At 39.2% G+C, this 17,736-nt stretch overlaps 1 protein-coding gene across 3 annotated transcripts in view; it reads right to left on the bottom strand.

Moving 5' to 3' along the window:
- mib2 (mindbomb E3 ubiquitin protein ligase 2) overlaps nucleotides 1-17,736 on the bottom strand; it is a 95,188-nt gene that overhangs the window by 17,201 nt on the left and 60,251 nt on the right. For all 3 annotated transcript variants that reach the window (XM_036578930.1, XM_036578931.1, XM_036578929.1), the window contains exons 9-13: nucleotides 16,581-16,743; nucleotides 15,874-16,007; nucleotides 12,813-12,961; nucleotides 10,032-10,188; nucleotides 5,693-5,847 (exon numbers count right to left, since the gene is read on the bottom strand). In XM_036578930.1, coding sequence (XP_036434823.1) covers nucleotides 5,693-5,847; nucleotides 10,032-10,188; nucleotides 12,813-12,961; nucleotides 15,874-16,007; nucleotides 16,581-16,743 — 758 coding nt within the window. The remainder of the gene's footprint in view (nucleotides 1-5,692; nucleotides 5,848-10,031; nucleotides 10,189-12,812; nucleotides 12,962-15,873; nucleotides 16,008-16,580; nucleotides 16,744-17,736) is intronic.

Genomic DNA, 17,736 nt, shown 5'->3' with positions numbered 1-17,736 from the left:
TTACATTTCACTTTGGTGCAAAGCAAAGGAAACAAATGACATGGCCTTTTTGCCAGCTACTCATCAAATTATTTTCTTTGTGTTTTACAAGCAATGTATTTTTATAGCACCACCCTTGCGAGCCCCCTGGAACCACATCAGGACCCCCAAGGGGGCTGCGACCCCCAGATTAAGAACCCCTGATGTAATTCAACCAAAGAAAATTGTTAGTCAGTGTGTTTTTTTATATTTTGCTGTTCCAATATCTAGAAATACAATAGCTATGCTGGCATTTTGTCCATATTATGCAGACCTACTTTTTTTTTAATTCTGTGCCCTTCATGGTCACGCGCTGCCGGTGGCATGTTCCATCAGTGCACACAGCTATGCAAACACTCAGCTTTCTCTACATTTCCCTGCATATTGAGCTGCCCTCTGACCGGCCACAGCTACACAGAGATGAGATTCTCACAGCTCCCCCTCCATCTCTCTCTTGCTTTTCCTCTCTCTTTCCCACATATCATATGAGAAATGGGCCTCCCCCATCTTTTCCATTTCCTTCCTGAAAAAACGAATAAATACCTTCCATGCGAAAACAAACAAATCGCATGTACCCTGTCTGCTAAGCCGAAACAGCAGAAACTGAGAAGAATCCATGGAACTGGGTTTGGAGAGCAAGTGTTTTTTGTGGGTACTCAAGATACATAAACAAAAGGATCATAAAAAAGACAGACAGACATGCAGACATGCAGACATGCAGACATGCAGAAAGAGAGAAAGAGAGAGAGGAGACGGGAAGGACTAAAAATATGCGACTGAGAGGCGCTTGAGAATGTCAGGCAAAAAGTACAAGTACAAAAAATATATAAAGTACAAAAATAAATAAATAAAAGGATAAGCGTGTATTTATGGGAAAATACAACTCTCTCTCTCTCCTCCTCCCTACAACCCTCATCCCTCCTGCCCTCCTCCCACCCTGGTTGATGTAGAGGCGAATGACTGCCAGGGCAAAGCTGCTAAACTGCGGTACTGCACATATGACAGTTGCCAGAACAAATCTGCCATTTGTTTTATGATTCTTCTGGCCTGAGAGAGTCAGTATTCTCTCTCTCCCCCTCTGAGGACTCAGCATCGTTCTCCCCATACAAGGAAAAAGCTGTCACTGCAGGGTGCACGGAGTACAAGAAGCAGGGACAGCCTTGGTAAGAAGGCTGTGGGCTCTGTGTGTGTGTTCCACACCCTACAGTGAGAGCATGTGATCATATTCAGGTCTAGATGGATAAAAAATTTGCACTGGTCACTCGCAAAGCAAATGAATCTTGTGATAGCTAAGAATTTGCAGACAACTACAGAAACATGATAATTTCACACTGTAAAAATGTCTGTACTTTCTACAGTAATGTGCTCAAGCCTGTATGGTACTTGTGTTTTACAGTTGTAGGGGCCGTTCAGGCAACGTCTTTTCAAACTCTCTCAAGCGAGCTTTTTTCATTGTTGTCTGTGGCAGCGTTTTTCAATCTGTGGATCCGCTGAGGGTCCAAAGACCAATGTTTTTTTTTTTTGTGCAACTGCAAAAATTCATTACAATATAGATATTTAGCCAAATATAATATTAAAAATGACAAATACTGTTGATTATTTGCAAAAATAAATTGTCATATTTATATCGAGCTCATTAACTGTTGGGGTGAAAACCTATAGCTTGCAGTGCAAGTCATTGTAAAGCATTTTACCTTTCGATCAAATGAAACTCATCCATCAATAACAAATGGTCAAATGGGTCTTTTAAAAAGAAAGATCCTGAGTCTGGGCCATCTACATGAAGTGGCCACCATATCTCAGATTGAAAGAACGAAACAAAGAAAATTCAGCAGCGAGTAGCATGCATGAATATACAGCTGTGAATACAAAGGGCTAGGCTTTATGTGTGAGAACTGAAAGTAACTACCGCTCAGTGCCGTTTGCTCACAGGGCTTTTCAAATGTAGCTCTGAAATCATATATATATATATATATATATATATATATATATATATATATATATATATATATATATTAAATAGACTAGCATCTCTGACCGTGATGTTATGGTACTTAAATATGAGAATGAGTAATGTTAGAAAAGCATATAATGACGGCATCAGCATGGCCACAGACGGTAAAGCCATATTTTAATAATCCAGCCATCATGGCAGGCTATGAAGAAAGGCTTGGAAGTTGAAACAGAAGTTGTCACTTGCTGTCACATTTGCTAGTGCAGTGATATTGCTGACGTAATAGTTGGCAAATTCTGATAAAATCTAATTTGAAGCAGTTTGACTGAACAGACTATAGATCTCAGGTGGAGAGTGAAAGTGGTTGTCTTGTTACTAATGGTGGATTTTCGTGAAATGTATGAACATTCAGCTGATTTGTCGTAAGGGCCGCTGCATTTTTAGCAGCCAAAATGTGAAATGTTATGGCCAGGGGCATTAGGCAACAGGCAGCGCCCCCCGCTGATATACATTAAGACTACATACAAGTGCAACTTAAAGTGCACATGATGTATTTTTTAAAGATCTAGGCTATATTTGCAAGCGACAGTGATATGCATGTGTGTGTGTGTGTGCGTGTGTGTGTTTCTGTGTGAGCGTATGTGACTCTGGCAGTATTCACTTTTCATCCCCTTGGCGATTTAAGTTAACTGTGCCAATGTGATGAAAGAATCTGGGTCAAAATTCTCACAGAACTGGGCAAAATGTCTAACAATGTGTGGGGCACTGAAACAAGAGCATCTGGAGGGCTAGAGAGACGGAACGCGTCCCAAATGACACTCACACCCTCTGCCTCCTGCACCCCTCGTAGCGAAGCTCAGACAGTGACATACTTGCACTACTCGATAAAATAAAAAAAAAACGCCTAATTGGGGCCTTTTGGTCGACTAAAATACAGACATCTCCAGAGGCTTTCAGGCTCTTAAAGAGACCATAGTCGACATTTTTTTTTTTAGCATTTTATTTTTTTTTTCCCTTTTATGTCCTGTGCCTTATAAACTTGTACCTGTACAGTACTGAGCAAAGGTCAGACAGCACCCTTCAGTTATTTAATTACCAGTCAAAATGGTCATTAAGTACAAGTTATTAATTTAAAGAAATACGCAAAAAAGAAGAAAAACAAAAAAGCTGCTGTTCTCAGAACAATAGACTGACCACCCCAGAGTCCAGACTGCAACATCACTGAATGTGTATGGGATTACTTGGACCATCAGAAGCCTGAAAATGCAACCAACTTCTATAACTGAACATTGGAGGAGTGGAAAAATATCCCTGCAAATTTCATTGAAAACAAAGTCTTGTGTAAAGAATGGAAGCTGCAACAAAGGCAAAGGGGATACCTTAACAACTGAAAGAAAACTAAAATTATATTTAGATTATATTTAGTTGTTGAGGCTTCTGTGCTCTGATTGGCTGCCCGATGCTGCCTTACTTTTGCTTCCTGACAGGCAGAAACACAAAACAACCCACTCCAATAGGTCCACAGTAATAATACTCCTCATCACTTCAACACGAAAGGGCGGGCGAAAGTACTTCAGTCATATGTAAATGTGTTCAACGACGTGGCTGTTTCTGCAGGTTAGACTGAGATATCATTTGACCAACAAACAGAACCCAGAGTTGGGAAACTAACCGTAAAATTCCTCAGTGCTACTAATCTAACACCTCTTACACTCAATGTCCTAACAAATTATCACAAACACAAACTAGTTACTCTCCTACCCAACTCAAAACTGTGTTCAAGTACTCCACCCACGCTTCACAGAAAACCAGGATACAGCAGCACAGGCTGAACCATATGAATAACTATGTAGCAATTACCTAACAGGATGGGACAGCCTCACAGAAAATGCAAGTCACTGTATGGGACTGCCTAGAACACTGAATCACTGTGTAAGGAAAGTCAGAGAGGGAGGAAAACCTTGCCAAACAGTGGGAGACACACACACAATTCAAGAAATTCATCAAGAGAACACGCTTTCTAATAACCAGGAAAACCAGGTCTACTCTCCCACACTTTAAAGAGAAAAAAATGCCACAGCTACAGGAGCCAGGACACTGTTTTCACAGTAAATGGAGTTAGTATAGTATTAAGAACACTAATATGCACCTGCCCTTAGGAATACTAATCTTATATGAGTTTATACTGCTAAATATATCCTGCAGTTTTAGATCAGTGTCATAGTGAATTGTGTGCGTTCACTAAAGGGGCCTCACAGCATAAACAACAAGGGAACACAAAGTTTCCCAGGCCTCTAGCATACTTAATATCGCCCTTCAAACAGCACATTCAAATCAATATAACCTCAAATTCATTCCTTTGCTTTTAAAACTAGAAAAAAAAAACACCCATCTGTTTGTGTGCGCATATGTTCCCTCTGAGCATCTGTCCTAGCTTTGGGTTATCTACTAAGCCTTTAAGATACTCATGAGCTAGATTTGCATACTGTTCTCTTAATGCCAAATTTGGGTTAAATTTCAACTGCCCTCTTACAGGCGTCCCCACCAGCGGAAAAAATAAACGCAAAAGCAAACTTAGGCGCTACGCTGCTTTTAACCTATGATCTGTAATTTCACCATTTCACCAATTTCATCATACTCACCATGTTTCACCTTTAGCAGATGTGATAACTACTAGATTGATATTCATTATTCAGGATTTCCTTGCTATCAAGCCAGTTTCAGTTTTTTTCATTTTCTCATGCCGTACATGTTTTACCAATCATTAAATAAATAAAGCTTGTCCTACTAGTAACTCTGCATTTACAATAAAGGAATATATTTCCCCAAAGCTAACATGAATAACAATGGCAGCTACCACTATTCAACCTGGACCTTTTCCATTAGAAAGCCAAAGAGACAAAAATCTACCTCTTAATGTTGATACAATGAAGGAGATGATTGTTGTATTCAAGAAGAACACTGGTGATCACTCTCCACTGCAAAAAATGGATCAGCTGTAGAGATACAAAAGCTCCAAGTTCCTTGACGAGCACATCACCGACAACATCACCTGGACCCTCAACACCAAAACAGCCCAGCAGGCTGGGGTATTTCTATCTACCGCTGACACTCCCTATCACAAGCACTGCATCTGCAAAGGCCACCAGCATTGTGGATGACCCCTCTCACCTCTTTAATGGACTTTTCATCCACTTTCAATCTAGCAGAAGGAACGAGAGCATCCGTTCCACCACCAGACTCCAACAGCTTCTTCTCTGATTTCAGAACACATTGATGAGCCCCAACGTTCAGCTAGACCCTTTTCCAACATCCATCATAGACTGATCACACACCTTAACCATCCGCACTGGCACTTTATATTATATAATTCTTTGATTGATGCTACAAGACCTCAACCTTTCTGTACAGTTTACAGTTGAAAATATTTGCACCGGTTCCTTCACTTATATGCTGCATTATGTGTATTTACTATTTTGTATGTTTGTCATGTGTATTTAATGCCCTGTATGTTTATTGTCTGGTGTATTTATTGCATATTCTGCCCTCATTTCACAGTCATGCACATGCACTTGTTTGTAGTACTCTGAAATGTGCACCGCAGAACCTGAAGAACAACACTTCGTTCCAGTGTATAGTAGTTAAACTGAGGAGTGACAATAAATACCACATGACATGACTTTCTGGTAAAATGTTCCTAGCATTAGCATGGGAACTCACAGTTTGTTGCCCTTCAAAGCAGCATGGTGCAGCAGGTTGAAGCCACGGTTGTTCTGCTGGGTGAAATCGATGTTGGGCACCACAGTGAGGATTTCAATGATGCTCCTAAAGTCCTTAGCGATGGCATCATGCAAAGGCGTGTCCCCGTACGAATCCTGAGAAACAAAGACGAGGTTGCTTTGAAAGACCAAATTTACCAAATGAACAAGTAGATTGGACTTTGACTTTCAACACATCAACCAGTCAAAATTGAAGACTTCCAGAGACTTTCGTAAGCAACCTTGCAAAGAAACAAGGAATGCACCAATATGGGAATTCTGGGCTAATGCCAAGATCGGATATTTTTCATGTACTTACCTGCTGATGTCAGTGCTGTTACACAAAAATGTAGAAATATCATGGGCGATATGGCCAAAATAAAACATCAACTACATGTTCTGCTCTTGTAAACGTCAACTAAATGTCCTGCATTTCCAGAGTACAATAAATACATACCTAAATATAGGTTATTATGAAATGTTTTTTTTTAATAATATCCTGATATCACTGTGCATTACTAAACCACAAATGAAATTAAGGTTAGAACACCAACTTCATAACAATGATATAAAATTAAGAATCACAATATTTCTTTTAGCTACAGTTGGGTGGTATGCACTTTTTCCATTCGTTAACCAGATTGGAACCTGTTCTGTGGTGTGTATAGATTTTTGCCTGCTAGCTAAATTAGAGGTAGCACCACAACCAGCCCCAATTTCCCAGTTAGCACCTAACACTTAGTAATCATAGTTGTTAGACTGATGGTTTAACATTGACTGAGATCAACTGAAAATTCTGCTTGTCTGATTTGGAAGTTTATTAGGTAGATGTGGAATAGAAATTTAACAAAATTCTGAAATACTGTCATAATTTTCAAATATCACAGGATACTGTGGTACTATTTGTTACACTTTTGGCCTTATCACAGAGAGTATGTGCATCGCACTATCCTCTCAGATCCTATCTGTCTGCATGGAGAAAACGAAAGAGCAAGGACAGCCATTTGTTAAAAAGCCCCAGTGTGCACTGCTCTCATGGCACCTTACCAGAGGGCTCCAGTGTTCCACACCCCAGCTTTTGGCAGAATCAGCTTTCCAAAGCTGCTAGCTACTGGAAATTAAACACCACCAGCTATCTGGCAATGAATTCTCTCTCTGGCTCATCAGAGTGGTTGCAAATGCATTCACTTTGAATGTCTTGGAGTAACACTTCACTCTGGAATGCCTGCAGCACATTCTACTTATCTGTCCATACTCCAGACAACTTGACCCAGCCTTAGTCCATCCATTTCTCCTCTTCCTTATGAAGCCTATCTTCATTGATTTTTGTCTTAGTATGTACTTCCACATACATCCGAGTATGGCTGTCACATCTAGTATTAGCCAGTCATATCCCAGAGGATTTCGATGCTGCCTTTCATTTGCGTAGGTCAAGAGCACGTGTGTCTAATGTTAATGTAAGTAGAGAGGTAATGCAAATGTATGCTGGCTGGAAGCAGCTGAGTGGATATACAGCTGAATCATATTGAGGCGTGCAGCTGCATTGCCCACAGCAATATTCACCCTACTTACCCAGCACACAGGCTATGTTTATGTGCACACACACACACACACACACACACATACCTGTGTTTATAAACACAAGCAAACAGTAAAGCGTGCAAATTTAGAGCTATTAGTCATATTGTTTCAATAATAATTACTACAACGTAAACTTTCACAATGTAAGTCAGATACTAACTCAAGGTTTGGACAATAAGTTATCGTTATCACAAAAAAATACTTCACAGTAAGCTTCGCGCATTTATCATGGGTACAGTTTTATTTTAATTTCACTTTATTTTTAATTTTATTAATGTATTTTTTAACAACTGTTTGTTTTTTCATCCTGTTTACAATTTGTAGTTAGAGCCCAACACATGGTTTGGCTCAGTCGATGCTTATAGAATAGATAGAATAGATTAGATATTCTTGCTGTTTTACCTACTATTTCCTGTTAATATTGCAACTTCTGGATGCTGTAGTTGCATTTATTTAGTATGTAAATGTGAACCAACAAACATTCTGATATTTTATTCAACTAGCATTTTGAAAAATTCATTTCATTGTTACAATCGTACCTTTAACAAAACAACAATTGAACCTTTAACAAAAAAAATAAATTAGGCTCACCAAATACACTAAAATTGTACACTAAATTTACAGAAAAACAACATATTTAAGTTTTCTCTTTATAGAGAACTCATCAACAAAATGTAATTTTACAAGTGGTGTCTAAACTTTTTCACACTGTACATTTTGCACACAGTATGCAGCAAAATTAGTAACATAATTTTGAGTGATAGTGGATGTACATCAGGTCTGCCCAGTCCAGTTCCTGGAGATCTACCCTTCCGGTAATATTTCCTGTACTGACCTTTTTGGAACTAAACTCAAAGTGAGTAGATCTCCAGGAGCAGGACTGGACATCTCTGATGCACATCTTGAAAGTGTGACTGACAGTGCTTGGAAGTTTTTTTTGCACAGTGCTGTCAGAGATATTACCCTGGCTGGCGTGCACGTATGTGTGTATGTGTGTGTGTGTATTTGAAGACTCCTCCAGGGAGCCTTTCCGCTCCAGCTGAGCTCCCACAGCTCAAGTGGAAAATGTGGAGCGTGGGGTCCAAACAGAGCAGCTTAGCAGTGTGTCCAGCACAGCAGTGTGCTACTGCACCACGGCAAAGCTCTTCCCCAGCAAAGACCCACAGCGCAATCGGACAACGACCTAATTGGTCTTAATGATGCAAGATTTCACTCCTCTGGCTGGCAAGCCATGGTGAGCACAGTCTGCTTGTGAAAACGATAGTAAGCGGCCAGGCCTGTGTGACTATGGGTGGTAGAGTACTGACAAGAACTGTGTTATGACAAGTCTAGTCAGACTGAAGGTCGTGACTGACATTTGTATGACTTAACAAACTGCAGACTAGTATTTGAAGGATGCTGCATTTGTGTGGGCAGGTGGATGGATAACTGAATACTCTGTTAACTGTTCCAGGTGTCAGTATTTGAATACTGAAATCATTTTTGAAATATCTGTTACATTTGTTGGTTACAGGAAGTCAGGGAGAAAATATGGCCAAGCATAATCAATCATGTAGGCTGTAGCCTAAAGAGTAGGGCTACATTCTCCATCCTTTTTCTAGCTCCATACTTTATTTTGATTACACAGGCATCCAAAAGCATGAAGCCACTAGTGAAGATTCTACTTTGCATTCTTTTCAAATTTAACATATTTTTTTTCATTACTAATTACATTATCAGCATAACAATCTGAGTGAAAAGCAAAATCACTGAAATATTTACATGAATTTCAGAATTTCTTTTTTTTTGGTATTTCCCCCCCATTTTCTCCCCTAAATTTCTCCACTTCAGTCATGTCCAATCCCACCTGCTAGCCAGGTCTCCCCAAATCACACGACACTACCAGGGCTAGGAGGATGAAGGCTGGCACATGCTTCCTCCGAGTCATGTGAAGCACCACCACGTTTTCAAACTGCTGTTAATGCAACATGATCACTGTGTATGAAGGAGAACACTAACTGCTACTTCTGTTACTTCAGCTAACAAGAGCCCACACTGGCTAACACCTCGTTGAGTGATGGGGAGAGGGAGACCCATCCTAACCAAACAGAGAGAGCGAGGTCAATAGTGCCCTCCTAGACCCTCAGCCGTAAATAGCTGTGGCATTGCCAGGCACCAAACTCACAATCTCATGATTAATTTCAGAAATTCTTAGTATATGGAATGCAATTCTTTTGTGTTATGACAGCTTGTACTTAGGCTGGCATGAGCTTCCTAAGTTTGTGCAAAACTCAAATTCAGCTGAAATTCATCTGTGGTTCAATGGAAGGAATAAGAAAGAATAAGATAAAATAGTGACCTAGAAAATAGTGCAGAATCTCAAATAGTACTTCATTTTACTTGTTATTTTTTATTCATAAGTTCTCATCAATGAAAAAAATCCCAGATTTTGAATGTATTCCAAACTTTTGGACCCTTCTCTATGCCTTCATCCTCCCTACAAAAAGCCCTGCTCGTTCCATATTACGCTCAATATTTTATTTCATTTTTAACTCTTCAGTATTTTTCAGGAAAAAAAAAACTAGAGGAAAAATCAATGGCAGTGGAAAAATGATTTGTAATGATACATTGATATCGGTCAGAATCTTGTTAATTTCAAACATAACTTCAAATATACTTTCATTAACTTGTACAGATCAAAAGAATTAGAATGCACATCCCTGTCGTATGAACTCACGCACCTGCAGGTTAACGTCAGCCGAATGCTCGGTCAGCACCCTCACCACGTCGGTGAAGCCCTTGTTGACCGCAATGTGGAGGGCGGTACACATGGAGTTGTTGAGAAGGTTGACATTGGCCCCTTTGCTCAGCAGGAGACGTGCTATCTCTGCCTGGTTCCTGCACAGCCACACAGACAACACAGACATACAGCATTAATGCTACAAAGCACACAATTCAGATGTCCGTGTTACTGATATCATCCACTCTATATCAGCTTCACTGCTTACCAGTATCATCGTGTATTTAATACTTAGTATTAAAACTAATACTTTTTTTTCTTAAGTTTTAAAGCCCTTCAGTGTCTAGCCCCTGCTTATTTTACTGAGCTACTGTTTTCATAAAAACTCTTTGACTCCCTTTAAATGGCTGTCAAAAACGTTCTGCTGAAAGAGAACAAATGGCCAAAAAAAATTATAAAATAGCAAAAAATAGGCATCAAAATCTAAGATTATACAAATCTAATGCAAATACAAATTTAATGGTAATAAAAATGAGAAACAGCGATTAAAGATGCTATTTACTCTGTTTAAACATTAAAACAGTTTCAGCAGCAGTGGATCAACAGTGAAAATGTCAGCTGTGTTGGACTACTTCACAAGAGACATTAGATAAGTACTTTCTACTCTCTGTTCATATTAAGTATCAAGAGGAGGTACAGCACACAGTAATATCTGCAATATAGGTCTGATACCACTTAAAAACTCGACATCCAACTCGATATTCAGAATACAACAAAACAACAGAGGCAAAAAGAAAAGTTCCTGCGAGCTCATCTACGCCATCTTAAGCCTCTGTTTTTCAACTGGAGAGTAAACTATTAAAATAAGGGAATGATGGAGTAACAGATGAACAAATCATCCTCTGGGCTCCAGGATACTGGATTTCATGGCACATATTGTAGCCTCCATACAGTAATATTTTTAGTATGTTTATTTTTTGTAAACTGCTTTTATTCATTTGTCAGCTTTATTTTGTTTTGGTTTCTGTTAAGGATTTTCCATTTTGGTGCAGCGCTATTCTAAACTGTAAACTTTCCAGGGTGGCATGTTGTTCAGTGCAGCCACAATCTGGAACTCTTTACCACAATCTCTTTGTGGCTACTCTGTACTTTCACTGTTTAAATCTCAACTTAGGATCTTCTACATGACCTTTCCCTCGTCATATATCAGAGTTTTTTTTATTGGATCTGAAAGGAGCAATGTAAATACTTAAATTACACTTATTATTATTAGATATAGACTTCAGGCTCAGTATTGACAGTGCATATGGAATCATACTGAGGCATGAATGCAAAATGCAAGAAGAATTCAACTGAGACTTGTGCTGCACTACAATGGCAGTTCTGAGTTCTAGTGGAGAGCTTGAAAGGTTCCCCTGCAACTGACATTTTGGTGCCAGTGGAAGTGCTGACAGATGTATTCTGACAACCATCCTTTATGAGTTCTCAAATACTTCACTTGTTTTTAGACCAGTGTGGAAGAACACTGAGACGTACTATCTAAGAATTACTCTTTAACGCACAAGAAGTTCTGCATGTTCACAATGAGAACTTCAATTGCACGCAAACGTGATATGCAAGCACTTCTACTGAATGACTGCAACAAACTGAAAAATTGAAAACCAAAAATATTAACAAGGCTATAAATGATTGCACCACAATCATCTCTATTCCTATACCCCATGCAAAACTCCTCTGCTACAGACAGGCAAATCTAAAATTTGCACACAAGCATTTAGACAAATCAGTCTAATCAGTTCATTGTTTTGGAACAATGTAGTCTGGTCATATAAATCAAATAGAGCCCTTTGGCAATAATTCAGTTCATGTTTGGAGAAGGAAGGGTTGTGCGAATGATCCAAAGAACATTGCACTCAAAGTAAAACTCTGTGGCAGGCACATCATGATACGGACCTACTTCTCCATAAACATTACTGGGCCATTACATGTCATCAAAAGAAATATGAATGTGTGATGAAAGGAACATAACAGCAGAGAATTTATTCTTATCAGCAGAGAAACTGAATCGAGGAGAACATGGATGATTCATCAAGACAATGACCTCCAACACAAAACCAAAACAACTTAAGACATTTTTTCTAAAAGAAAAGGTGGAGGTGCTCACACGGCCTAGTCAATCTGGCTTCAAAGTGAAAACTGAATTCCACTGAAAATGTATGGATGATCCCATCAGAGGGACCCTCATAACCTTGGGGAATTGAAGATGGGAAAAATGGGCTAAAATTGAACTATAACCCTGCAGAAGTCAATTACTTCTTACTGTAGATGTCTCGAAGCTGTTACTGCCAATGATGGCTTTGCAACAAAGCACTAATGTATATGAATTTGTGGATTCTGAATATATATATTTTTTAAACTTATTTTTGTTTATGTTTATGAATACACGCTTTCACGAATACATGTCAAAATACATTAGGTATGTAAATTTAAAGTGAATAATTGTTTGGGGAGTATATTAAATAACAAAAACAAACATCTGAATATGTGAGAATACTTAAGCTCTTTCATTATCAATATCTTCAGCACGTTTGAGTGAAGTGGATCTTTCAGTTTAGTGCTATCACTAGGTTATGCAGTGTAAAACTACCTAGAGCTAATTTTAGGTTCCAGTCTTTGTTAAGGTCCTTCTGTGAGCACACACAAATCCGCCCTTCTGATTTTTGGAGCATGGAATTCTGCATATTTGAATGAATGTAAAGCAGAATTAGGGCTGAATATTTACCCGAATGCTGTGTAGTGCAGTGCTGCGTCTCCATCCTCATCCTTGGCTTCGATGCTGCTGTTGGCTTGAAGCAGGACCTTCACCACTTCCATATGGCCCTGGTGCGCAGCTACCTGCAGCGCCGTCTTTCCCTGATTCTTTATGTCCACCTGTGAAGCAATAAAACAGTCAATCAATCCACATATGAATATCATTACTCCCGCTCACTGAGGTCCAGCTTTCAAATATTAGGCCTTTGCACAAAGTATAAGGGATTATCAAGAGAAAATCCCTTTTGCCCATTCGATTTAGTCTAGGATTAGGCCTACTTCAGATATCTTTTCTATATTATATACCTTAAATCTAACTTTTATGATCAAATAGATATGCAATGTTTGTGTTATGTGTATGTAAGAAGGTAAACTTATACTTTTCTTATGTAAATGTTTAGACGATGAGGTGAGTAAAACACAAAAGGGTTAAGCCATCTGGGAGACAACATTTTGATTAAAGTGAGAAAACCCAAACATTATTTCTCAGGAGCTGAATTTCAGAAACAGGAGAAAACTGTTTAGGTCTCAGACTGGTTTCAAATTGGATTTAACTATGTCTCAAAGAGGTCACTGATGGGCAATTTGTTTCACTCATACACTCAAAACTCACACACACGCACACACACACGCAAGCACTCCCTCGGCACAACTGGTACAGCAGCCTAACTGCTTGTGCATGGTCAACATTTGTGCTGCAGAACAGTACAGCAGCCAAAAAGGACGTCAGACATCCATTTACCAAAGAGATTCACAGTCAAATTAGTTACCCGTAGCAGTTTTCAGGTTTTAGGCTATGATTTCAAGTCTATATAACCAGCAGAAAATGTGCATCATGAAGTGCTTAACTAGCAATTTTATAATGACTATGAATTGTACAACTGTTGTTGCATTTTGATGCTGTTTTTTTTTTTTTACATTTCATTTTCAAAGTTTTTATTTATTGTATTTGGTTGCAGGCTGCAAGTGGTATATGGAAAAAATAGGCTTCAGACTTATTATCTAGATCAGCCGTCACAAACAGCACTCCTGGAGATCCACCTTCCTGCAGACTTTAGCTCCAACCCTAATTAGCCCCTCCTGATCCATCTAATTATTGCCTTGAGAAGTCTTTGATTAGCTGAAGGAGGTGTGTTAGATCAGGGTTGGAGACGGAAGGTCGATCTCAAGGAAGAGGGCTGGTGACCAGTGATCGAGATTATGTGCTGCTTGAGGGATGCACCGTCATGTTGCTTGCGTGGTCTGTTTAAACACCATGCTGTACATATGACAGATGAAATAAAAGACACTCCGCATTGCTCACGGCACATAAAGGTAGTATTAGGCTACATTCACACTACAGGTACAAGTGGCCCAAATCTGACTGAAATCTGTTTTCTTCATATGTGAAGCAGGTTTGTTTTGTGCATGAGCTGCAAAAAACACATTGAATCAGACAGTTTCAATTCAGATTTGGGCCATATTCATTTGTGGTACCGCGATCTGATGCATATCCAATATGTGGCAATGCGACTTCCGTCTAAACAGTCAGATTTGAATCTGTGCGACTTTTAAGTCAATCCAACTCAATATTCATCTGTAAATATTCTATAAAACATTTAAAATATTCTACGAGAATAAGGAAAGCACAAAATATGTTTCACTTTAATGAGTATTTTTCATCTTATTACAGTTATGATTATATTATTTGTTATTATTGACACTTTATTTTTTGTTTGTTATTTTTAATTAAACTTAAAAAATTTCTTTTAATCACCTCGCTGTCGTTTATTCTTGGAAATAAATATAGTGGTGAGCTTGCTAGCTAGTAATCCAGAGCAGTAGGAAAAGGAAAAAATGTCATTATCTACTCAAATTAGATCTCTAATCTAGTCTTGTTAGCACAACTTCTAGCTACTGCCGAGGTATCACCATGGCTTTGTCACAAAAAGACAGTGTGACTGACATGAAAAAAGGTTGAATTGCTGTTTTTGTGTGACGTGTAGGCAGATGATTGCTTTCTTCAGATGCTACTGAGCTCTGCTGGTGACTAGTGTTTGGCTTCATAAACAATTTTTTTTCCCCATTGGATGGGTAAAAATGATGCACTGATGCATGTGCTTTCATAAAAATGGGTAAAAAACACCAGTTATTCAAATTGTTTTTCTGTTAAATATTTTAATTATTGAATTTACTGAGTTTTATCTAACACTTGCTGCAGCCTTAGCGTACTTTTGAATGTGCAGGACAGTTCAGGAGCATGATCGGTTTAGACTTTTGTTAGATACAGCTCACATTATATACACCCGTATACTGTGATACTGACATACCATATGATATTTCTTTCCTGTTTTAATGATTAGATGGATTAAGAACATCTTATTTTGTGCACTTTACTTATGGCATGCAAGCCCTGGCAGTTAACTGTGAGTCATTTGCTTAAAATCCATAAAAATAAGGAAACTCAGGAAGCAAGAGCTTATTAACTTAGTTAATGCTAAATTTTAATATCATCGATAGTGTGATACTGTCACATATTCGAAAATGTGATCATTCTGAATTTTATTAGTACCGTCCAGCACTAATTTAACACAGACCACTGTTCTGAGAGGAAAAAAAAGGCCTGCATTATTTAAATATTAATATAATATTGGTTTAACATTTAAACCTCATTAACTGGTAAGTCAGAATGCCGTTTAAATGGAGTGACTGGGATTGGTTTCAAAAAGTGTTACTTAGCGTCTGTCCATGAGTTTTCCAGGCGTCTACATTCCATGACTTTTCCAGGATTTTGAATCATGTGAGCAACCAAACAACAAAATCAGACTTGGGCAGGAAACTGGATCTGGGTCACTTTTACCTGCAGCCTGAATGTAGCCTTGGAGTAATGAACATGTTGGAATAATCATCGCCATAACCATTTTCGGTGTAAGTGCTTTGTTACATATGAATGACCTTCACAAACAGTACAAAACATGACTCCTAGTTGTGGAAGCTAAATTCAAGCATCAAAACTTGCGTGGTTTGTCTACTGTGACACTGCGGTCACCCACCTTGTCGGGATGTTTCTGCACCAGCTCGCGGACTTTGGCAGCGCTGCCGTGCGCAGCCTCGATAACCAGCCGCCCGGGGTTATCCTGCTCTGTGGACTGAGACAGCAGCTTCTCCAGGACTGAAATGACTGTACCTGTACAGAAATTGTTGGGGGTGTGGGGGTTTGGAAGGGTGGAGGAAGAGGGAGACAATGACAGACGATTTAATCACATTCAATAGTCTTCTCTCAGTTCGAAAGCTGAACAGACAGTCTGGACCAGCAGAATGAGTCAAAATGTCACCATGCACAAGAGGCACGCATTACACAAGTGCTCTTTGCACACCCTGCTCTGTGTCACGCATGCGAGGGAGAGAGAAAGAGTGAATTTGCTTGACATTGAGACACTACAGACTGGTGAGAGGTTACAGACTAAATGGACAGAAATGTGCACAAAGTCCCTCCAGGATGTGTAAGCACTTATGAATGAGAGAGAGAGTTTTCGATTAGCCTAAAAGGAAAAATGAAATATTAGTTCACACTTTATGTTATGGCTCAGTGGAAAAAGCATGGAAATGATCTGCATAAAAATAGGTAAAAGAAATAGAAGACATCAGAGACAACAAGAAATTCAGTGCAAACCAAACAAAGCAACGTGCTGAAAAATAAGGGGGTGTGGCCTTTATAGAAAAGGGGTGGGATATTTATTTGCATCATGCAAATTCTTACTTCCAGATTCGCTGGGGTTCTCCGCCGTCATCAGATTTGCATCCACCTCACCAGGCTGGCCGGACAGGCAGGCGGGGTTGAAGGTCCAGGTTTGTCCTCCGAAAGCCACGCGCAGGTCGCCGTCCGCGTACACCTTCAACACCTTGCCAACCTGCCCCAGAGCCTGATAACACACCCACACACACAGGTCACAATGTAAGCACAAACACTATTATCTTGATGAATGTGAAACTTGACCCAGTTCCATTTTATCCTGTAATCTTTAGTCTAATATTTGCTGTCTTTTTCAACTATGCTACGTCTCATTCAAAAAGGAATCAATTTGTACAGCTAATCTGAGTCATGACCTGGAACAGTACACGCAATCTCACAGGAAACAGAAGTCCGGGCCAACTGAGGTCAGAGGACTTTCATAACTGTTACATGCCTAATACTTCCCAATCAATGTCAAATCAAATCGAATTTGAATGTGTAGCATAGCTCTATGACCACCTTGAGCAGAACAAGGCACACAGGATTAGGCAATAAAGAGAATGCAGTACGGCTTGCAGTAAAAGCTTTCAGAGAACACAAACCCCTGTGACGCTTTTTCCAGAGACGATGAGAGATACAAGTGTAATAACTTATTTATAGTTAAATAAGCAGGATAAATCTTAGAGCAGCTAAGCCTGTTTATAGGTGACAGCAGGCACAATGCCCATCTTATTTGAGGACTAACAGCTTCCTGCTTTAAACCTTCCCATGTAAAAGGGGAGGTAATTAGCATTCATAATGTCATTAACAAATCAGAAATAATTTTTTGCTGGTCTAACCGCTGCTAAAAGGCTACTGTACATAACTGAGCCCTTGCAACGAACAGCATATGTGACATTTTTTGTAAAAATCATCTAAGCATGGAACATCATTGGTTGATGCCCTGTACTAACATAAAGGGTCACTAAAACATAAACCGTAAAGCAAAGTTTGGCTTTTTAATGTAAAAGGTTGTACAATATAAAATAGAAAACAAAGTAACTGAAAATTCAACAAAAGGGTGGAATGGTTGATACAACCCCGTTTCCAAAAAATTGGGACGCTGTGAAAATGTAAATAAAAACAGAATGCAATGACGTGCAAATCATTTAAACCCTATGTTTAATCGAATGATACAAAGACA

The sequence above is a fragment of the Colossoma macropomum genome, unplaced genomic scaffold (genome assembly GCF_904425465.1).
Source record: "Colossoma macropomum unplaced genomic scaffold, Colossoma_macropomum, whole genome shotgun sequence".
Lineage (NCBI taxonomy): Eukaryota > Metazoa > Chordata > Actinopteri > Characiformes > Serrasalmidae > Colossoma > Colossoma macropomum.
This window is presented reverse-complemented; position numbering and strand designations above follow the sequence as displayed.